The 23,810-nt window shown below is 38.7% G+C and overlaps 1 protein-coding gene across 1 annotated transcript; it reads left to right on the top strand.

Moving 5' to 3' along the window:
* Positions 1–8,962: 8,962 nt before the first annotated feature.
* LOC114278099 (cytochrome c) lies at positions 8,963–22,616 on the top strand. The gene is made up of 3 exons (XM_082868742.1): positions 8,963–9,315; positions 9,904–10,037; positions 22,175–22,616. The coding sequence occupies exons 1-3, from the start codon at positions 9,204–9,206 to the stop codon at positions 22,265–22,267; spliced, it is 339 nt and encodes a 112-aa protein (XP_082724868.1). The 5' UTR covers positions 8,963–9,203; the 3' UTR covers positions 22,268–22,616.
* The last annotated feature ends 1,194 nt before the right edge of the window (positions 22,617–23,810 follow it).

The raw sequence follows: 23,810 nt of genomic DNA, 5'->3' as shown, positions 1-23,810 counted from the left end.
TAGGCTCGGCTACTAATGTGGTATATGGATCGATTTAATAACATGCAGTTAAACACGTATTCAAATAAGATATTAAAATGGCAATGCAGTTTAAATGATGCGCCGAGCCTTGTTGCATGCAAGACAAGATAAGTGGATGTAAGCATGCGATATGCTAATTAAAACATATCCCTAATCTAACCATCAAAAGTGATTAAATAAAAGGGAGAAAGACGTGGAGTTGGAAGACATACACACACGCACGCACACTTATTACAACATTACGCCCTCACGAAAGAGGGTCCGAATGAATAAGCTAACCAACTAGCTACGCTAATTAAAATAACTAATTATTACAACACTTCGGATGAATAACGAGCTTACTCTAAGCTAGTTAATTAAAACAATTAAATAATTAACTATCTAAGCTAATTAAATATAACAAATGAAACTAATTAGCTAAATACTTAACTAATCAATTACAAAGCAACTAAGCTAATTAGTTACAACATAAATTAATTAACTAATCTACTTGAATAATTACATTACTTGCAAGCATTAGCTACAACTAACTATTTAAGCAAGTTAATCAAGAGGCCTCAGGAAATGGGAGATGCATGCATGCTCGATTTTTTTGCTCGAAAGACCATTGTTTTGCTGCTACAAGCCTCTGTTGCATAGAAGCATTTACACTTTCTCTTTCTCCAGATCAAATTTGTTTTGCCTTAGGAACAATCTGCTGAATTTTCATTAGTGGTTGACAGAGGGCCAGTCAGCCACTGCTGATGGACGGTCGGCCAACAATGGTGGCCGATCGGCTACTAGTGGTGGCCGGTCAGTTTCTGGTGGTGGTCGTCGGCCACTGCTGATTTGAACTTCCTTGCTTTGAAGCAAAGCACAAGTTGGCCAATAATCCAAGCCAAAAACCACCTTCTAGAGCTCAAAGAAGGTCCCCAAGTTACCTCAGCCCAAAGACTAGCAACTTTGGTTAAGGTAGTGTATGTAATAGTGTAGAGAGAACAAGCTACAAAGCACAAAATTGTAAGAGAGAGAAAGAGATAATTTTGGTCCAAATTTTCTAACCCTCCAAAATGGGGAAGAAACCCCTCTATATATAGAAAACAAGCCTTAAGCTTAGAAACACCCCACCATACACGTGTAGGAAGATGCAGCTCAATGTGCTAACAGCTAGCATAGTTGTCAACAAATATCTGGAAAAACACACTGTTGACCGTCGGCCACCACTGGTAGTGGCCGACCGGCCACACCAATGGCCAACAAGCACAATCCATGGTCGACAGCCTCTAGTGGTGGCCGACAGGTCACCAAGAGGTTCCAAACAGAAACAACAAGATTTGGTCACTAGCCAGGCAAAGAAAAGGCCAAGTTTAGAGGCTCAAAGACAGGGCGTTCTGCCGAGGACTTCGGGCGCTCAAAATGAACACAAACAAACACAAATATCGAGTGTACAAGCGATGACGTCCAAGTCTTGAGGACGGTCAAAAATAAGGTGTTTACACATAGTCTAGTATCCTCTTGCTCAAATGGTAGATGGTCTTCTCCACCCTATCTTCAGATTCCTGAGCGAGCATGCATTCCATGGTCGTATCTGTCATTGACAAGTACAGAATCAGAGGCTTCCGCAGCTCTGGTAGAGACAATAGAAGTGGATTCTAGAGGTACCGCTTAACCTGTTCAAAAGCAAACTGATAGGGATCATCCCAACGAAACTTCTTCTCTTTATTGAGGAGACCAAGCAGTGGTTCACAAGTCAAGGTTAGTTTTGAGATAAACCATCTTATGAATTGTACTTTCCTCAAAAAGCCATGCACCTCCTTTTCAGTCCTTGGAGGTGGCATTTCTAAGATGGCCTTGATCTTGAAATGATCTACTTCAATTCCACTTTGCATGATCAAAAAGCCCAACATTTTCCCTGCTATTACCCCAAAGGTGCACTTCGGTGGGTTCAACCTCAATCTGTATTCCCTAATTTGTTGAAAGAATTTCTTCGGCGTGGTGTAGTAGCCCTCTCGTTCTTTGGAACCCAAACGGCATGACTCGGTATCAATAGGTACCCCACGGAGTGGTGCATGCAGTCTTCTCTCTGTCCTCAGGTGCCATCAGAATCTGGTTGTACCCGAAAAACCCATCCATAAATGAGAGCAAGGCATGGCCAGCAGTGAAATCCACTAATTCATCAATGTGCGGCAGAGGAAAGTCATCTTTCAGGCTAGCTTTATTCAAGTCCCGAAAGTCGACGCAAACTCGAATTCTACCATCCTTTTTGGGCATTGGGACGATGTTAGCCAACTAAGTCGGGTACTCAGATACTAACAAGAAACCTGGCTCGATCTGCTTGGTGACCTCTTCCTTGATTTTCAGCGCCCAATCCAGACGAATTCTATGCAATTTCTGCTTGGCCTAAAGGTTAAGAGGAATCCGGTGCTCTACAATCTCAGGATCGATCCCAGGCATGTTTTCATAGGACCATGCGAAAACATCTTTGAAATCTTTTAATAAAGAGATTAAACACTCGAGCTCCTCCGAAAACAATGTGGATCCGATCTGGACCAGGCGTGGATCCTTCTCAATACTTACATTAATAGCAATGATTTCATCAATATAGGGTTTAGCAAATCTCTACTTCTCTCGATTAATCAAGTTCTTTAAAGCCAAGGGAATTTCTTCCCCTTTGTTTTTATTAAAATTTTGAAAATCCTGGTCAATACATTAAACCAACGGCATAGAAAAGTACATAGAATTTGTAAGGTTTTCATTCAAAAGGTCCAAATCTTCGGTTACAAACTCAAAAGAAAAGTTGAATGAAGACCTTGACAGGACTTTGGTATCTGGGTTACCATTCCCAAAAATACCAGACTCAGACTTAGAAGAACTTGAATCTAGTCCCGACCCCACAAACTCAATGAAATCAGATTCTGGCTCATCACCCGATTCAGAATTGGAAAGATAGCCTTCCTCCAGCTACCAAGTAAAATGTGGTGTCTCTGATGCATCTAAAATGCCACTGGTTGGTTTCACACCCGGTTCTCCCTCGATCATGGAAACAGTAAAGTTATCCCCCAAGTTCTCTAGGTCGGCCGCGGGATTTGTCAAGAGACTAGCCAGTGCTGCCCTTACTCCAGGCTCGCTGTCGTCTGAGTCATCTTCCGTGCTCTGGTTAGCTTTGATGCTTGATTCAGTCTTTTCTTCATCGCTGTCTTGTAGCTCGAAGAAAATTTCAAACCCGGGACATGCTACTTGGAGGAATTTACCCAAGGCTTGAGAAAGCCACAGAAAGGGAAATGCTCTCATTCTCGAACAAAACGGCCATTTAGTGTCCCCTAGATTGGCCTGTGGATGAGTTTATAGTGTTTTTTGGCTTGCTTGGCCTTGGCTCTGCCTTTCATTTCTTCTCACTTCCTTATCTAGTCCTCTTTGGTGGGCACATAGCCCAGTCCAAAGGCATGTGGGCTGTGTACACATCTGTCAATGCTATAACACCTTTCTGACCACTCTTTCCGAGTCCTATTCCTGGAACGTGCCGCAGTTTGTTCATAAAATAGATGGACTGGGTATTCATCTGTAGATAGAACTGTCTACACTATCTGGGCTTCAGCCAGAGTGAATCCCTAGAGGAATACATTCTTGTCGCCGTGGTTGATCTCTAGCATTGGCATAGTCATCTCTAAAGGTGGATAGATGGATGAATTCCCCAAAACAATTGCCACTCCCTCCCATAAGGGTACTTCAACATCTGACGGAGAGTAAATGAGACAGCCTTCACATGGTGCAACCAACGTCTCCCTAATAGCAAATTAAAGGTAGCTAGCACATCTAAAATATAAAACTCGATCTCTTGCTCAGTTGGGCCCACTTGGACTCTCATTTGCACTGTGCCCATGACTTTTTTACTTGTGTTATCATATGCCCGTATTACCTAGGCTGTGGGAACAAAGTCCATTGGTTTGAGGCCAATTACGTAGGTAGTACGGGAAATTCAGACGTTAATAGCCAAACCGGTATCTACTAACACCACCGGCACCCACTTCTCCCTGCATTCCACAAATATATACAATGGTTTGTTGTGAGCCGAGCCCTTAGACGACAACTTTTTGTCAGAGAAAGTAAGCATTGGCCTATCACCACCTGAAAAGACCAAACCCACAAGCTGCTCGGGCGTAGTGTCAATGGACAATTTAGCCTTGTCCATTGCCGACAACACTGCCTACCGGTGCACTCATGACGCCATGAGAAGACCCAAGATGGAGATGTCAGCTTGGATTTTCTTGAGCTGTTTCAATACTGACTCTTCTTCTAGTTGTTTCTCCTTCTGTTTCTCTATCTCCTTATCCTTTCCAGACGCCTCTACTTGATTCAGACGCCTCTGCTTGATCCAGATGCGGCAGCTTAAAACACCGTCCACTACGGGTGAGATGGCTTATTTCCTCAGCATACCACGTATTATCTAAAACGCAATTGCCCCAGTCTTCGTCAGTATGGGCCAGATGCAGATCGTTATCGTTCCACCATTCACCCTCAGCGACCGACAAACAGTTGTCCGGTTCTGCTTGTATCACCTTCACATCATAGGTATCCCCCACAAGGTGCTGTGAAATTACGGTTTCCCGACTGTTTTCAATTCTTTCTCGTTCAAACTGCCTTAATGCAACTTCCTATTCAGTATCCATAGTGTTCACAACGCCTACTTCCTGGGCTGGGTTTTTTGCACTAGCGCTCTCCGGCAACTTTCCTTTCTCATCAGCCTTTCCGGCTATTACAACTATCTCTGCTTCCTTTTCTTCTGGTTTCATTCTAGCTTCTTTTTCTTTTTCTTTTCCTTTTTCTTTTTCTATCTCTGCGATTCGGTATTTATTAATCGATTCGTTCAGGTCGAACCATCTGATCTGTACATTTCCCTAATCATGCTCATCAAAGAATTGCAAATTGTTCAAGTCCTCTTCAAGGTTTGCCAAATCATCTAAACCTTGGCCCGGGCCATCTTCCTTGACCACATTGATGTCTGCCAAGCTTGGTAGCACCAGTTCAGGCTTGGTCTAACTAGCTGGTATAGTATAACAACTTGGGTCATACACCCTCTTAGCTAAGTCCCCAGGACACTCCAACAACAAACTAGTACCTTTCATCGCAGTTAGAACTTCTCCTACGGCAGGTGTTGTCACCACTGATCTAGAAAGCCTAGTCTATAGGTCAAACGTGCTCATCATGCACAGGTTCATATCCTCAAGAATGAACAACATTGGTTTTGGGAGGTGGAAGGGGGTAATGTATACGCTGGGATTATAAGAGGTGATTAGTGTATGGATCAGGTTAAGATTTCGAGGTGGGAGGACTTGATTCTGGGCTGGGAGTGGATTTGTGGTTACATTCGGTTTCTGAGGTGGAGTGATCACCTTGTTGTTGATGAGATACTGAATCTCATGACGCAATCGAAGGCACTGGTTAGTGTCATGACCATGATATGAAATGTACAATATTTTGCGAGGTTGTATTTGGGTGGAAGAGGATCAGGAAGTGGGCGAGATTGTAAGGGTTTTAGGTGCCCTTTTTTTACCAACACCTTCATGGCTTGAGATAAAGTCATGTACAGTTAGTTAAAAGTCCTCTGAGGTCGGATGGGGTTGGATGATGTTTGTGAGCTTGTGTTGGCAAAAGGATCGGCGGTTTTTGTGGTGCTGACAACACTTACATCCAACAGCCTCGCAGTTGTGCTATCAGTGGTAGCATTGGAATTGCGAACAAACGGCCTTTTTGCCAGCTCCTTTTCATTTGTAATAAGCCCCTACTTCATGGCATCTTCGATTTGCACTCCCATTTCGTGAAGTTCTGTAAATGTAAATAATGGGAGCACAATCATTTTCTGCAACAGCTTGCCATGCAGATTCCGGACGACCATTCTGATTTGGTCTTTCTCAGAAGGGTTATCATCGAGGCTTTGGCCCTCCATCTTGTCCTAAACTCAGAGAAACCCTCCTTCGAATCTTGGTGTGTTGCTTTAAGATCACAAGTTGTGATCTCGATTTAAGTATTGTAAGAGTACTGACCAATGAAGGCTTCAACCATCTCCTCTCAATTCTGTTTGACAGAATCTTCCAAATTAGCATACCAAATGGCTGCTATACCCGACATGGTGCGGCCAAAGAGAGACAGCTTCTGTGCTCTAGTTAAGCCCATCAACCGCAAGATATCAGAAAATAATTGCAAGTGGACCATTGGATCCTCGGAGCTGTCGAATCGATCAATGTGCGGTATCTTAAACCGATCTGGCATTGAGCGCAATTGGATCGACTTCAAATTTGAACGGTGCCTCGGTTTGATAAACTGGTGCTTTGGAAGCTTGTGCTGAGATTGGCTATGTTGGATTGCCCTAGTTTTCTTGGACATTGGAAGTATTAGCCGTGGCACCGAGCACAAGGATAGTTGTGGTGGGTACATGTGACGCAGAAGCCGTTGATGGCTGCGATTGCTGTTGTTGTAGCCTGGTTATAACCTCAGCCTGACGAGTCGTAATCTCAACTTGGCGGGCCGCATCACGTTGTAGTGTTTCAACTGTTTGCTGTAACTGAAGTATTAATCCCTCCATATTGGCTGGGGGGTACTGTGCCATGGGAATGGGTGATTATCTTTGAGCTGAACTGGAAGTAGCTGACTATTCTTGGATCGGACTGGACACATGCAAGCTAAGAGGTGATTGCTGTAAGAATTGGACTGGCGAACTTTGCCTGATTCTTCTCCATTTTGTAACCGGTGAAAGTGAAGTAAACACGGGTTGTCCCCAAACAAGATCCCCGACTTTGCAAAGTCTTCCGACTCGGGTCCAGAGTATTTGGCTTCCTGCTGAGGAAATCAAGCATTTGACAAGTGTACACATTTATTATTGGTGATCAATCAATGGCACCCAAGTCTTAAGGGCCATCAAAAATGGGGTGTCTACACTATGTTGGTAGGACGTTCACCAATTTGGTTGAACGTCTTCCAATAACTATTGTTGTAGGATTTCAATGTCTCTTTCTCACCAATGTCAATGGTGAGCAATTGATCGACCTCCATAGGCATCTTGGTGTTTGTCTTAAACCTAATGACAAATGCCTCTGCAAGCTGCGCCTAGGAGGCAATGCTTTCTTCAAACAACTTCTCAAACTAGGTGAAGCTCAAATCCCCAAGGCTTGATGAAAACAGGATGCACATCAAGTCATTATTCCACCTGTATATAGTCATTACTTGTTGAAAGTAGCTAAGGTGCATGTATGAATCTGCCTTCCCATTGTAGATCTGATTAAAACCTAAAGGTAGCAATGTGTTTTCTATCGCCGAAACGAATGGCGAGCTTTGTAATCTCGCCAGTGCTCTGTCTACTGGCTCGTAGGTGAAGTGCAACATTGGTATTACAACCTCGATGCTTCCATGCGTCTTAGGAGCCAATCGCTACAAAATAGATACCCTTTGGGGGTCTTACACCTAGGTAACTTCTCTCATTCGTACCTTTTTCTCCAAAACAGTCCGCAGATCTTTCGATCTGGGAACTCAGTATGTCACGAATAATTTTGATGAGTGTCCGAAGGTTTACAACAACTTCCCTCAATGTATGATCTTTCAGATCTTGTCCTCTGAGGCCTAGAGTAACGAGTTTTGAAAGTCCTTAAATAGGTGTCGCCTGCACTGAGGCTTCTACTCTCAGAATGTGTGAGCGTGGCATAACCATCTCAATCTCCAGAACAACGAGATTGTGTTTGTCCCTCAGGATCTCCACACCAGCGACGCCCTTGCCTTTCATTTAGCGCTTCAAAACCTCAATGTCTGTTGCCATCCTTCTTATTAACTCATCTTACTCCCTCACACGATCCTCTAGAACCTGGTTATCTGTCCTTTGCCTTTGTCCATCTGGGCTTTGAAAGTGGTGAGAGCTCAAACCCCACTTTTCTCGCGCACCCTTGTGAGGGTTCTGCCGTTGAGGGTGTAAGTCCGCCATCAACAGAGCAGGAGGCAAATCATCATGCCTCATGTTCACTTTTGGCGTCTGGCCATCTGTGGCGAATTAAAGAAGATCTTCGTTGTGCGTCATTACAACTTACTAAATAAAAACTTGATCAAAAGGTAAGTTCTTTGATCTTTCCACAAACGACGCCAATTACACGAGTATGAAATAATTTTCACTCGTATAATCTTGTTGATCAAGCTTGCACTCCTCCAAATGTCGTCGCAACACTTGAAACTACAAACGTGAGCTAGCCCGCAGGTGTGTACCGGAAACTCTTTCGAAGCCTATGCTAGTGAACAGACTAAAGAGGCAAAAGCTTTGTGTATTCGGGAGTATGAATTGCAATACTTGAGATTAGGATTTAGCTTGAGTTTTTGTAGATTCCGCATGTCACAATCATAATAGAACTCTAACTCTCCTTTGTAGAGTTCTTCTATGAATCACATTCCTAAAGGATAATGCTTATTCTTTAACACCTCTTCACTGCTAACCAAGTGAAATGACACAACTCTTTGCTCGACTCCCATTGTGCGACAGGGCTACTTTTGCTCTGTCCACCACTGGTTTAGCCGTGCAACACGCAACGCCGTGCATAGCTTGCACAACGCGCCACCATGCTGACATTGCACGACTCTTCTCCTAGCTTGGTCAAATCCCTATTCTCGATCCGTTTGATAGCTCGATCAAGGCGTTGACTGCCATTAAAAAGTAGCTAGGTTCAAGAATATGAGCCCTCTGGTAGTTTGGTTAAACTTCTTTGACTGGTTCCATCTACTCTTCGGCTCACACTAGGCCTTCCCAAAGCATAGTTCAACCCAACTCGCGGCCTAAGCCTCAAAATCACTTCCATCTAGTTCAAGCCCACAAAATATCTTGTTCAACCCCTAAAAAATTTCGAACAAAGTTTGGATTGCTCAGATTGAATCCATCCAAATTACACTCCTAATTAAAATAATTAAAAATTAAAATAATCAATTTCTCAAACGAGAGCTAATTAATGCTCCAGAATCACCAAATAACTTCTCCATTCATTTTTTTTTCTTTCTGTTTTTAGAAAAAAACTTCTCCATTCATTAACAAACAGAAAGTCCCAGAAACAGGTACCAGTGAGAAAAGAGTCCCTCTACTCACAAACAGAAAGTCCTAGAAATCTCGTCAGAAGCTCTTGGGCGTTGTTCTCAAACCTCAGAGAGAGAGAGAGAGAGAGAGAGAGAGAGATCATTCTGCAATGGCGACGTTCGATCAAGCACCTCCAGGCGATCCGAAATCTGGAGACAAGATCTTCAGGACCAAGTGCGCTCAGTGCCACACCGTCGAGAAAGGAGCTGGCCACAAACAAGGTTCCCAAAACGAGACCCCCTAATCCCTCTTTTCTGATCTCATGATCTCATCTAATCCTTGAAGAAAAAAAAAAAATCAAATTTGAGTGAAAAATTGGCTAAATTCACATTTTGTTGTATTTATTTTCAATAATAATATAGATTGATTTTTATTGTTTTTGTGTAAGGCTTGTTTTTCTCGTGGGTGTTACTTGATTTTGTAGTTGTTGTAATTATATAACAATCTAGTTATTGCCCGCCTGTTTGGTTGTTTTTAAAATATAAATTGTGATAATTTCAGAATTAGTTCATTCATGGATAAGAAAATTAGATATGTGTGATCGTAGAATTAAACAGCTTAAGATGTAGAAAATTTACTAGTTGGATGATAGTTTAAATTGGTCATTTGTTTTTTTTAAATTACTACAAACTAAGAAGCACGGACATAGACACTACATAGACATGTTGAGGTGGAAATTTTAAAACATGAAGCACACAACACATGGAGGCCTCATACAAAATATTTTTTTGTAGCTTTCTTTTTCTGAGTTTCCCCTTCTTCCCATTCAACATTTGAGGATAATTTTATGTTATTACCGAAAAATCCAGGACCAAATTTGCATGGCCTTTTTGGAAGGCAGTCTGGCACAGCTCCTGGGTACTCATATTCTAATGCCAACAAAAATATGGCTGTTATCTGGTCAGAGAATACATTATATGACTACTTGCTTAACCCAAAGAAGGTATGAAACTTTACTTGGTTCCCTCTTTACTTGGTTTGTTGCATAACATTCATGGGAATCTTTATGAAAAGTTTTCAGTCTATATATTAGGTAACAAAAGAAAATAAAAGAAATCATTGTGATATCTCATTCAAGTGAGAAAAGGAAAAAAAAATGATTGTGGTTTCTCACTATCTTGTTTGGATGAGTAGAACAAAAAGCATGTGGATATGGGTGAGATTTTATTTTCCTTTGTATATTGATGGACAATTTCGGTGTCCTGAAAAATATACAGCCCTTCAGTTTTGTTTTTTACCAAATCACACCATTTTCTGTGAGAAATTGAACTGGCAAAATAATTCTCACCTAATTTGTAAAACCAGCATGAGTAAGAGTTCTCTTTCTCTTCATTCCTTATTATTTCTCACCAAATCGCTCAATTCAAATGGGCTGTTATAATCTCAACACACCTTTATCTTTTTTCATTTGACCAAAATTATGTTGTTTGATCTTGGTATAGTAATTTCGATTGGAGTCTATTATATGTGTTGTATTGTCTGGAACTTCATCATTAATTTATTATCATGCTTGTATAGTTGGATTTGTGTTTGGAAACTTGGATGAATTACTTGATAGATCCTTTTTTCCTTTTGAGATAAGGCCCTGGATCAGTTCATAAATGCCCAAGTATGGAGTTGACTGTCTTATACTCTGGAAACTGTGGGACCATTTAATTTTTGGTTAGGACTTGGGACTGATTTTACCTGCAATTACAAAATTGAGAGGAGTAGAAATAGATACATTGTTCATAAATTGACGGATAACATATGTTTCGCTGTTTTTGTACTTAATTTTAACCCTATTTTGTTTGTTTGTGCGCGCCTGCATAAATGATTGTCTTTTGTGGAGTTGGAGTCACTTGTCAGCCATTGTGGGGTGATGGTCTTTGAATATGGAAAATAGCATTTTGTAAAGCGTTTGATTGACTAAAAAAAGTATGTTTCATGAAGGGTTATGTAGTATGCTATTCCTGTAACTCTTATTATATATGTATGAATTGGTGAAACCAATCATTTACTTGTCTCATCCTTGATGAATTGCAAGCATGAGGACTTTGACCATGTGATAACAGTCTGCCCTATTTTCTGATGCCTATGTATTTAATCACTGTTAAGACAAATATGCTGTTCAGAAAACCGAAGAATAGGGCTAGGTATTTAGTTTTGGCCCTGAGGTGGGCCTATAGTGTTTTTTTGGGTCTTTTGTTTTCTTGGGAAGTTGGGCATGCAATTCGTCTCTTTTCTAATCTGGTTAAAGTCTGCACAACTTAGTTGGGACATGTATGATAATTCTACTACTTCAATTTTTTCATGATTTGTCAATGACTCAATGCACTCTTCTTGGCAAATTAATTGAGAAAAATGGATTATCAGCTTTTGATTATGAGGACTTCAACCATGTGGTAACAGTCTGTCCTATTTAGGGGTAGGAATTTTTGAGACAAGACGTTAACACGACACGAATTGTACACGAAGTTATCGGGTTAGGATTGAGCATTTTTCAACACAAGTCCGATTATGACACAACACGATAACACAATAAATAAATAAGTCGGGTTAGTGTCGAACTCGCAGAACATGAACTTGACATGGATAATAGCGTTGTTTGGGAGGTGTGTATTTTAGCTTAAAAGCCAAAAAGTCACTAAAAAAGTCAAAAAACCAACAAATTATGCAAAAAAGTTAAAGATTCCATTTTCTGTTTACTTTTTGCATGTTTTTTCGTAAAAACCCAAAAACTCATCCCAAACATATTAATTTTTTTACCTGACTTTTTTTTATGGAACTATTTTGAAAAACCTCTACCAAATTGTGTCTTAAAAATATCGAATATGTTATTTTTAAAAGAAATCTTTATTTGAATTTTTGAACATAACTCTAATCTGACTATGATTTAGACCCTAGCCAACGGGGGTTAATTATTGGCACAGAAGCTAGTTTTTTTTTTTTTTTTTTTTTTTTTTTGTTTGGTGGGTGGGGGGCTCTTTACCACCGGCCTATATGTAGTTTTGGGTCTTGTCATGGGCTAAGTGGCCATAGTCATCAAGACTTAGAGTTTTGTAAATTGAATCATCAAACCATTGAATATCGAACTATTGATTTGATCAAATAAACTTGCATTGAATCACTTAATTACCTTTTTAATTAGAATATGTTGTTACATTTTATTTATTTTTCAGCCATGGAATTATCTTGCAAATTAATTGTTTTATTAATTGAATTGTTGGTAAATATAGTTATTGATTATACACTATTTTTTGTATACTTGGTCCAACTAGTAGTGATAGTTAGTTATTTACTAGGCTATTAAGTTTATCCCTTTTTCCCATCAGTGCAGAATCAAGTTGTGTTTGAAGTAGAGTCTAGTACAAGGCCAGGTTTTATGAAGAATTATTGATGATGTCAAATTTGAGATTCATGTATTATTTCGTGTTTGGGGACCATTGTAAATTTGAGAATGTTTATCTAGTATTGTGGTTGTTGAGGGTTAACATTTGACGAAATTGATTGAGTTTTTAGCTAACGCACCAGGCTCTAGAAAGGCGAGTTTGGGGTGTTACATGAACACTCTCTACTTACTAAGGCATGAGGCCTGATTACTAAGTTAGAAGCGTTAAAGGACAAATTTTTTTTTTTTTTTTTAATCAAGAAACTTTGCTAGACACATCATCTACTTAGTGTACAACTCAAAATTCCACTCCTCACTAGAATTGTGCTCATGAAGATCAAAGTGTGCATGTGAGAATTCCACTCGAATAACTCCCTATCCACTGTGGACTCATGTTATGCCAACCAACAAATTAAAATATGAAATTGTTGCTCACCATTAATGAATAAGCATAACCACAAATCTCCTTTTTGGGATGGTCATGCATCTTCAACTTTCTCATTGACCAATGTGAGTGTGCTAACAATGCATTATTTCACTTATATTTTCCGATGGAGGAAGAAAAACAACCGAAACATGATTCCGAATGGATCCGAAGCTATAACACACCTAATGACAAGCAACACATACGCCCGAACATATGATCATTGTGTCTCTCACAATTTTCAAAAGATGCTATGGCAAATCAGGAATTATGGTGCAAAATGTGACTAGTGTGTACATTATACTATAAAGAACTCATATGCAGACACTTGTCATGCAAGGTCATGCAATTCGCAAAACAATTTCATGCACCCACCAACTTCTCATGCAAACATACCCACCCCCAACTTAACTTACATTGGTATCAATGGCATGCAAGCATACAAATATAAATGATCTATAAGAGATAGATGAATATAACCCAAATGAATGTCAGAAGTCTGAAATGTGTCCATAAGTTACACATAGCAGAAACAAAAATTCCACAGAGAACCCAAGAGCTACAAGATGAAGCACGAGGTTGAGAACCCCACTAAGATGTAGACAGATCCGACGGTGGGGGGAAATGACCAAGTAACGCCCAAAGCATTGACTGGGTCTCAAAGGTCTTGCTGTCTCTAAGCACGGTGAGCATAAAAATCATACTGGAAAGTTGCTATATGGCCCTGGTGCACATAGAAGTTTGTCTGGAAGGTGGCCATTTGATCCCGGTGAGCGTAGAAATCAACCTTAAATGTAGTCATGTGGTCCCGGTGGTCCTGGAAGGATGTCTATAGTGTGTCTACAGACTGCTATAGGAGAGCTTGGCCAGCTAGGAGTGCATGGTACTGCTCCGTCATCATGGAGAAGGGCTCACCCATTGGAGGAACTAGGGGGTGGAGGATCAACCATGGAAACATCCTCGGGAATAGCTAGGGCCTATGAAGCACGGATACTTCAAATAGGGTGACATATCCGTATCGTATCCGTATCGAATACCGATATTCCTTAGATACTCGCGAATACGTATCAGATACTTATTAAAAGTATCGGATACTTCTTAATTATTTTTTTATTAATTTTAGAGTATCGGATACTTAATTTTGAAGTATCGGATACTCCAAATCATGTTTACTTGTTTTATGAAATTAGAATTGTAACATTTCTTGCATAGTAATATAATATAATACAATTGCAAGTATAAATATAAGAATATTTTTCTAATACTTTGTTAAGTTCTTCGATAAGAAGAGCATAGTGAGTTAAATAATAGAATTTATCAAATTAATGTATCCTAATTATTTCGTGTATGTCCCCTATAACTACATAGAAAGTAAGAATCAATAAGAGAATATGACAATGGTAAAATTAAATATCAATAAATAAATAAGCAAGTAAACTTTGAATACAATATTTTTCACTAGTATCAAAGGAAAAAGTAAAAGGACAAGTTGTGAATTGTTCTATTATTATAATATAAATATATTAACCTTGATATTGAAATGAAATATTTGCAAGACCTATTAAAAATTTAAAAAGTAAACAAGCTACTAGCTTAAATTAATACAAAATTTTTAAAGGTTAGTATTTTGCATTATAAAATTACATTGTGGTTTCTTAACGTTCTTTGGTTTATGTGTAACTTACTATTAATAATTTTAAAAAATATATTTTTTACAAACGTATCCTAACCGTACTAGTATCCTATTTTTTTAGGTTTTGTCATATCACCGTATCCGTATCGTGTTGTATCCGTATCTCATATCCATATCTATGCTTCCTAGGCTAGGGCCATGTCCGGATGAGGAATATGAGAAGTATTGTGTTGCCAGGCCTGCTCACCAAATTGTGAAAAGATTGTATCAAACTTATCATTAGGGTCAAGATGGAAAGTCTCATCCTATTGGAGGAGTGTGATGAGGTTCGCGAACGGAAACAGCCAAACTTCATTTTGCATAGGTTAGAAGGCCACTTCCTCCCGGTAAAATTTGCATAGGTACTGCTAGATAAGCTTGGGGAAGTCGACTCAATAGGAAAACTGGAAGTGATGTAGGGCCCGAATAAATTCATTATGTCGTTTAGCATTGTGCCCGAGGGAAAACACATTTTTTGCCAAGATGGAATCAATAAACAAGAGACAGGTTGGGATCTTGCTCCAAAGGAGGCATGTGAAATAATTATCACCTTGTGACCCCATAAAGTGTTGTTGAATGAGTTGAGGAATGGGGTGTCATCCTCAATGCGCTAGAATGGGTAATCCTCAGGGTAAGAGGTATGATAGCCTAAGGTCTCCACAATCATATCGGTTGTGATCTCATAAACCTCACCACCAATGGTGGTGAACAAAGTGGATGGTTCCACCGGTGCCATGTACATGTTCTGGTAATAGAGGCAGACCAGTCGTGAGTAAGCAGGGGGCAGTAACAGTGCAAATGCCCAAAAGATGGCGATCTCGCAATTGGTGGACAGCCCACGAGGTGGCCGACTCATTCAGAAAGTAGGTAAGATTAAACTGAGTGAGCTTATGAATAGGCCGATTAGCCCACTTTGGTCGGGGTTGCTCAAATGGTGGTGGCAGTGGTGGTGCCAATGTAGTGGCCTTGGCCTTTTTGGAATCCCGAGTCAAAGGAGCACAACGACTCAATTTTGCATACACCGAAAATTTCGCAAACTAGTCCGATCCAAACCAAACCACTTGGTTTTATTTGGTTTTCTCATTGTACGGTTTGATCTTGGTTCTTAAAATAGGCAAACTGTACTTCGTGGTTCAATCCGTGATTTTATAATTACAAACCCATTAGAACTAAACCGAACCGAACTGTTTAGATATATACATATATATAATTTGGTAACTACCATAAACTCTCAAATATTTTATTAGTATTAAATATATGTACGTAAGTTACATCCCTCTACTTTTGCAAGTGTGTTCTTGTATAGTAGTAGAGCTAGTTCTAAATATTCTTCTAAACAGTTTTTAGGTTGTAAACTATATATTGTGATCATATTGTGAATAATGAGAAGATTTCTAAAAACCGTGGTTCCAAATCGAACCAAACTGCGCTTTATTGATTTGGTCTAGTTTGGTTCCAAGATTTTTATCATTTGGCTTGGTTCCAAAATTCATGGAAGTGGTTTACTCTTAAACCGTACCAATCCGAACTATGCTCACCCCTACACAGACGGATTTATGCCTCTCAAATCTGTGATTGACCACCCTATGGCACTCCGATGTGCCCCAAGAACACTCAGCAGTTGACTCTCTTGCTCAGCAGTTAAGTCAGATGCAATAATGACAGACAATGTGTCTTAAGGCCTTAGAAATGCATACTTGAGCGTAGCTGGGAGTGGTTTCAACTCAAGCATAGGTGGTATGGTGAGGGATGGTAAAGCAGGCTCACTAGATAAAAGAAGGGTCTCAAATCGGACTTTCCAAGAGGGAAAATTCTTCGGAGTGGAGGAGTCCAGCAAAGCGTTGACCTCCTTACCCAGGGCCAGTGATGGCCTTGACACCAGCATTTCCAGAGTACTCCCCTGCATCTCTTATTGAAGTGTCTTCAGAGTACACCCCCATGTCACGCACTTAGGTCCCTCAGAGGATGATCCAGACTAGTCAGGGAGCCAGCAGTAGACTAGGGGTGTAATGTAGCGTATTTTTGTGTAATTTTCTATATAGAAGTGTGTTATACAAACTCTAATCTTAATGATGTAACTTTTATAAGACGCCTAACTTTTATATATATAATATATGTTTGTTTATACCTTGTGTTACTTCTTGGGATTGCTTTACACTCTAGATTGATTGAACCTTAGTAAGATAATTAGTCAACTAGATTTTGTGACTCGCTAACATAATTAAACTCTCAACTCATACTTAACCTCGCACTTGATAGATGGTGAAACATACAAGAGCCAATGACTATGTAGATATAGCAGTAATTTCAATCGTACCGACTACAATGTTAACAAAAATGCGGCACCCGGAGCCCGTAACCATGGTCTTAATAACCACGATCCTGCACCTGTTGCGAATTTTCCAGGGAATGTTGAAATTCAAATTTTGGAAGAATTGGGGACGTTAAGGGCACATTAGAATGAACGGACGTATTTATTTTCAGAGTTGTGGAAGCAAAGGGCACCGGTTTTCACCAGCAAACCCAATCCAAGGATTGTAGAGAATTGGATCAGGCAAATTGAGAAAATGCTAGAAACAATGGGAATAGTTGAGCATGTGGATAAGATCGTCCTGGCGGTTTACCAATTGGAAGGTGAGGCAGACCATTGGTGGACCTTGATCAAGGACTCTAGGGATATCATGAATATGACTTGGGCACAATTCAAGGAACTGTTCCTGAGGAAGTACTTCCCTAACATTGTTAGGCAGGAAAGAATTTGGAAATTTCATATGCTAGAGAAGGGCACAATGACAATGCCCAGTATGTGGCAAGGTTCAAAGAGTTGGCCCAATATGCAACTCAATATGTGGTAAATGATAAGGAAAATGAAAGGAAGTTCGAGTGGGGTTTAGACCCTACAATTAGAGGAAGGGTTTTGCCATTACGACTTTCCACTTTTGCATATGTAGTGGATACTGCTCTATACGCAAAGAGGGAAGAGGCTGATGCTAAAAGAATTTGGAATAAGAAGAGAGAGAATCAGTCCTCTGTAGGACAAAAAGAGGAACACCCAAGGGAACATTGCACAAAAACCTTATTCCAGGCCACAACAACCGCAACATCTGCAACAGCAGTACTAGAGGGGAAATTTTCAAGCAAGGCCAGCTGGATCAATTTAGTGCTACCATTGCCAGCAACTGGAGCACAAGAAAACTGATTGTCCCCAATTCACTAGAATGGGCTATCAAGGAGGAGGTTCTGGCGTGAACACGCAGGCGATTGGCAGGCAGAAACCTTGGATGAACAAGTTAGGACCGGCTGGGCAGCAATACCAGAAGGCAAGAGGCAACCGGAAGCCTAGACCAAGCAATAACCAGAAAGCAACTAGCAGGATTTTCTTAATAGAAGGGGAAGAAGAGGAGGACCCATTTGTCATCAGAGGTAATCTTGTGCTCATTAATTTTTGGGTTCATGTTTTGTTTGATTCTGGAGCATCACATTCCTTAATATCATCAATATGCGTTAAATCATTAGGACATGAATGTGAACCATTAGAAACTGCCTTAAGTATAGTATCACCCTTGGGAGGATGCGTCCCTGTAGGATTAATTTGTTTGTAGAAATTGTGTACTTGAAGTCTCGAGTCTGCATTTGAATTGCGACCTCCAGGTCATGGAGATGTTCGACTTCAATTCATGTCTGAAATATATCAAAGAGAAGAAACACTATGCAAGATTCTTAATGATACTGACCCTATTAAGTATCCTACTGTAGACACAGGAACTTCTACCTCTCAACAAACATCTCAAAGAGAAGGAAAAGAAAAAGAACAAAAAAGATCAATTAATGTTCTACAAGACAATAATTTATTACAAAATTTATATGAATAATTTACTTCCAAGTTCCAATAATCCTACCCAAATTAATGAAACATCTATGGTCACAGCTCAACCACCAATGAGGAATTATTATCATCGCTTAGCACCCATCGATCTTCAATTGGAGGAAAACATTTTGATACACCCTTTCCCTTTACTAGAGGTGATCTTTGAGAATGGAATATAAATGGAAAATCTGATTATAGTATCCTTAACCTTGGTCAGCATATGGTTATGGCTGCTAATGCCACCTTAGCAAGACACCCTGACAGGAATAGTTATTCTTCAATAACTAGAATGCTTACTTCTGGCTTTACTGGACAATTAAAAGAATGGTGTCAACACCAGGTACTGAGGAATTCACCAGCGAAGAAGACTTTGTGGAAGAGCTCGGGGAGCTATGACGGGCTTGGACCGCTGTCGGATTTCTAATCTCACTGTTACATTTTTTTTTTCCCTTACTATGTGCATATGAGTCTTGGTGCAAGTTTGAAGAGTAACTTGGGACTTTAAGTTATGATTAAAATCCAAACAATGTGTATTTATACCCATTTAGGAATATAATTTTTTTAAAATAGATGTAAGGATTTTTTGACTACACTTCTTTGCCAACATACTAAATGTGGAGAACAAATAATTACTAACCATTTTGTATAATTAAATATAAATATATGTTGCCTAAAAAGAGATTCGTTTTTTGTTATTTTTATGTATATATAGTGCAAATATGTAGTGATTTGAGGTCGTGTCCCAATTGTATCCATTTTTTTTAGGGTTAATTATTGAAAAATCCCACTTAAGGAGGGTATAAGGCATTAGGTTCAGTATTTCTTATTGGTGAGGTCCACCTTTTGTGAAATAATTTGGTGAGAAATCCTTTTATTTGTTTTGAAGGACATTTTGTTTTTAATTTTATTCCTTAATTTATCTGTTGACTTTTTTTTTACTATTGACTTTTTGTTGACTATCTGTTCAAATTTGTATCTACTTATTCAAATTATTTTTTATCTGTTCAAATTTTGACTATCTGTTGAATTTTTTTCCCTATCTAATTCAAAATCCGTGGGTTTCTCTCTCTATCTGTTTAGAATCTTTTCTCTATCTATTTAAAAATACAAAGGTCTAATCTATCTATTTAAAATTTTGAACAAATCTGTCACAGATATGTTCAAATTTTTATAGATCTATTCAAAATTTTACATATCTGTTCAATTTTTGGAACGTATTTGTTACAGATCTGTTTAAATTCTTACATATTTGAATAGAGATGTAACAAATCTGTTCAACCAAAAATAAAAAAACTTCATTCCACTATCTGTTCAACAACAACAACAATAATAATTCTACATCAACAATCAACAAAAAAAAATAAAAATTCTAAGGTTTAAACAGGAACTCTAGGGTTCCTTAGGCGGAAGACGAAACAATGGTCGATAATCTTCACTCCTGTAAGATGCTTGAGGTTGTAATAGAAACACTCACAATCACTATTTCATGCACACGAAACACGAATTACAAAAATCAACTAAGCATCTACGATTGTACCTCTTACTTTCTCTGAGAGAGAGAGAGAGAGAGAGTCTAATTGTACCTTCTAAGATTTCTTGGTGTGATCGGAGATGGACTTAGATTTGCGATTTTTCTTCAACGCATCTTCAAAAACCTAATCTCATCTCCATTTCAGACTGAAGGCAACACTACCGTCGTCCATGTTTCGGTGATACTGAACTCAAAGACTATTAGAGGTGAACTTAGAGACTGTTGGAGATAAACAGATACAAATCTTAGTGTTGAACACATCATAAAAGAAAGGAGCGAACGAAGCTTTAACTCTGGTACCCACACAATTGACCTCCTCATCATTCACATGATAAATCATCTCCACCACCAAACCAAGAAGACGATGGGCCTCCACCGTTTGCAGATCTAGATGGAAGCGGAGATGTAGTAGATCTCAGATGCCGTCGCCGAAGACTGAGTGCTGATTCGCTTCCTTAACACATTGTCACTGGAAATGGCACACCACCAACAACGCCATCTCTGCTATGGATTTCTATCTGTGGATGAGCAAGTGAACTCAGTCGGTGAGGGCGATCGTGCCATGACTAACTCAGGCTTCGTCGCCATGGAAGAATTGAAATCTTCGATCGGGAAGTGGTGTAGATGGTAGTGACGAAGGGAGGGAGAGAGACTGATAGGCGCAACGGAGGAAGGGCAACTTTGAAGAAGATGAGGAGCAGAGAGAGAGAGAGAGAGATGTTAGGGTTAGATGAGAGAGAAAGTGTGTGTGTGTGTGTGTGTGTGAGTGAAAGATTCTAACCTGATATATGTATGTGAAGGGGTAGTTTGGACATTTTGCTTTAGCATGTCCTTGTGGACAGTTTTCCTGTGGCTGGATCTTTGGACATAGAAAGTTTGATTTTGGATTTTTAGACCAAAAGCCCTTTTTTTATTTTATTATTAATTTTCAAATTGCCTTGTGCTTTCTAGACTGGGATTTATGCAAAAGTGATACAAGCAGGTTTAGTTTTAAGAGGGTTTGAATGGATTAGGTATGGAATTAATATGGAAGGAATAAGGGTTTCATTTTAAGCTTCCTAGGTCAGATCAGGTCTGAGTTGACTAGGTTCTGGCAGATAATAAAACAACATCATCTAGTGTAAAATGGCAAGATTTTGCTTATACAACACCATTTATGGGCTAATCTTCTAATGGAGGGTGACTTTTTGCCATATGTGAGAACTTTGCATACTTGGAAGGTGTTCTTTCTTAAATAAGTTTTCTGATTTCTTAAATATGTTTGCCTAACATGGTAGAACCTTCCAAAAGAAGCAAGCTTGGTGAATTATTTTTTGCTGGACTGTTGTTCTTCCCAGCCTCTTTGTTAAGGGTTGTTTTTTTATTTTTTTATTTTTTGAGAAAAAGTTGTGGGTTGTTTTAATCCTTAGAGGTACAAGTTGATATCATGCTTAGCAAGTGAAAAATGAGAGCGATATGTTGACTGAAATTTCTCCTAATGCTAGAATTCAGCTCCCATTGACATCTTAGAAGCAAGGATGTGGATAGGTGACATGACACGGATATAATACGGACATGCCAACGTGACAATAATTAAAAAATCCAGGACACGACATGTGGAAACATGCACAAATATATAGTTTTATATATTTCTTATATATTATATATATGAACATATCATTCAAAGATAATAAAGGAATGCATTATAACTCTAGTTGCTATAAATTTTGATTTTTTTTTTAGCATTTGTATTTTAAGTTATTTTGTTTAAATTTATAATTAGTTTCATGTATGTCTAAGCGATGGACATGTCTGTCTTCCAATTGTTCGGATCTAAATTTTTGTTCTTTTAAATAAAAAAAAATAGAATATGTTTGGACGAGTGTTGGACACGTGTTAGGAGCATAGATATACCACCTTATTAGAAGTGTCCATGCGTCTTAAATTTAAGGAATTAGCATAGCTCATACGAAATTGTTGATAGTGTCCTTTCAACAGAATGTTCATTAGCATCACTATTAGATTGTATGTTGGGCGGAATATTAACATGGAACTTGTGAGCCCGGGAGCTTCTAAATCCCCATGTGTATACATGTTTCTTTATACGGTACAAGGTTTAAAATGCATGTGGTGGGTATAAGAAGTTTTAAATGGGTGTATTGAGAGGTTCCCACCATGTACTCGTTAAACGAACAACAGAGAGTTATGAACTAATTGTCTGTCTGTCTCTGTGCAGTACATCCCTGGAACGAAGATGGTTTTTCCAGGACTGAAGAAGCCGCAGGAGCGTGCTGACCTCATAGCATATCTGAAGCAGGCAACTTCCTAATTCTTTTTGCCATGTATGGACGCTATATTTTGCTACGGTTGGAAGAGTTTTTTGATCACTAGTTGCTAGTTTGGAATTCTTTTTTCTCTCTCCGCAGGAAGTTTAGTAAACTGGAGTTACTCTAAGGGGTTGTTTGGTGTGTCCTAAATAAGTATATTTTTTATCTTTTAAACTAAAAAATTGCGGGAAAAAATATGGATGTTTAGGTTAATTTTTTGACTTTTTATGAAAAAATGTGTATTAAAAAATTGAATAAATTAGTGTGTAGGAAAAAATTAGGATTGAGAGTTGTGCAGTTGTAATTTTTGACTTTTGGTAAATAGTGATAACTTTTTAATTTTTTGAGTAATTTTTTGACTTTTTAGTTTTTTTGCAGATTGCCAAACTTGCTTAAATTTGTTTAAATAAGGCCATTAAGGTGTCTCTCTGCTATGCTATTTCTCTGGAAACCTCATTAGCTAGTATTGAGAATTTTTGTTGGTGTTTCATAGATCTGTGATGATAAGTCATCTCTCTCATCCCTAATTTTTTTTCAACATCATTAGCCAGTACTGAGAATTTTTGTTGTGTTTCATGAATCTGTGATGATAAGTCATCTCTCTCGTACCTAATTTTTTTTCATCACTATAAGTGCTCAAAAGACATGGGAAGCTTCTATTTACACACTCATTTTCCTCTTTACACATTTTTTTTAATAAATAATTAGTTCGGAATTAGATTTTCGAAAATAAGCAATTGGTTCAGAAGTAACTTTTCGAAAATAAGCAATTGGTTCGGAAGTAGACTCCGAATTTTTATTATTTTTTCAATATTTAATTTCCGAATGTGTTTATTTGATGTCTATAATAGTAATTTCATTTGAAAAAAAATTTATAATAAAAATAATTTTTATGAAGTGTGTGCAAAGAGGGGAAGGTGAATGTGTAAATAGAAGCTCCCAAAGACATGGTTCACTTCTATAATGGGATCACTTGGTTGTGTCTAGGATTTGCCTGCTGAGATCTGGGGAACGGGTTGAGATTTGCTTTCGATGTTTTGAAAAACAACAATGATTCATCCCACTAAAAATATTACCACTAATAGCACTAATGCATTAAAAAAGTAAAAAAAAAAAAAAATATAACTCCAAGACCAAAACATCACATCATTAATGGCGGGACCCACTGCCACCTAATTAGTGAGAGCACTAATTAGTGCTCCCAAGCATTTTTCTTTGAAAAACAATAATGATTCATCCCACTAAATAATGCTGTGTCAGAGGTAGAAGGAAAAGAAAACAGGAAAAATATCATTTCGGTGAAAGTTAGGGAAAAGGATTTAGGGATATTGTTGCGCAACAACAATTGTTGTGTGGTGAAATGGATTCATTTTGGGGTTTATTTTGATAATTTGAACCGTTCATATTTTAGAATACATCAAGTAGAACATGTCTGTAAAAAATCAAGTTAATCGGATATTATTTTGATCTACAAAAATAAATAACAATTGTGATTTAAAGTATTAAAATGAATACAAATATGAGTGGATGAATGGGTAAATAATA

The sequence above is a fragment of the Camellia sinensis genome, chromosome 5, assembly GCF_055761805.1.
Source record: "Camellia sinensis isolate YWXY chromosome 5, ASM5576180v1, whole genome shotgun sequence".
NCBI lineage: Eukaryota > Viridiplantae > Streptophyta > Magnoliopsida > Ericales > Theaceae > Camellia > Camellia sinensis.
Note: the sequence above shows the minus strand (reverse complement) of the source record. Positions and strands in the feature narration are given on the sequence as shown.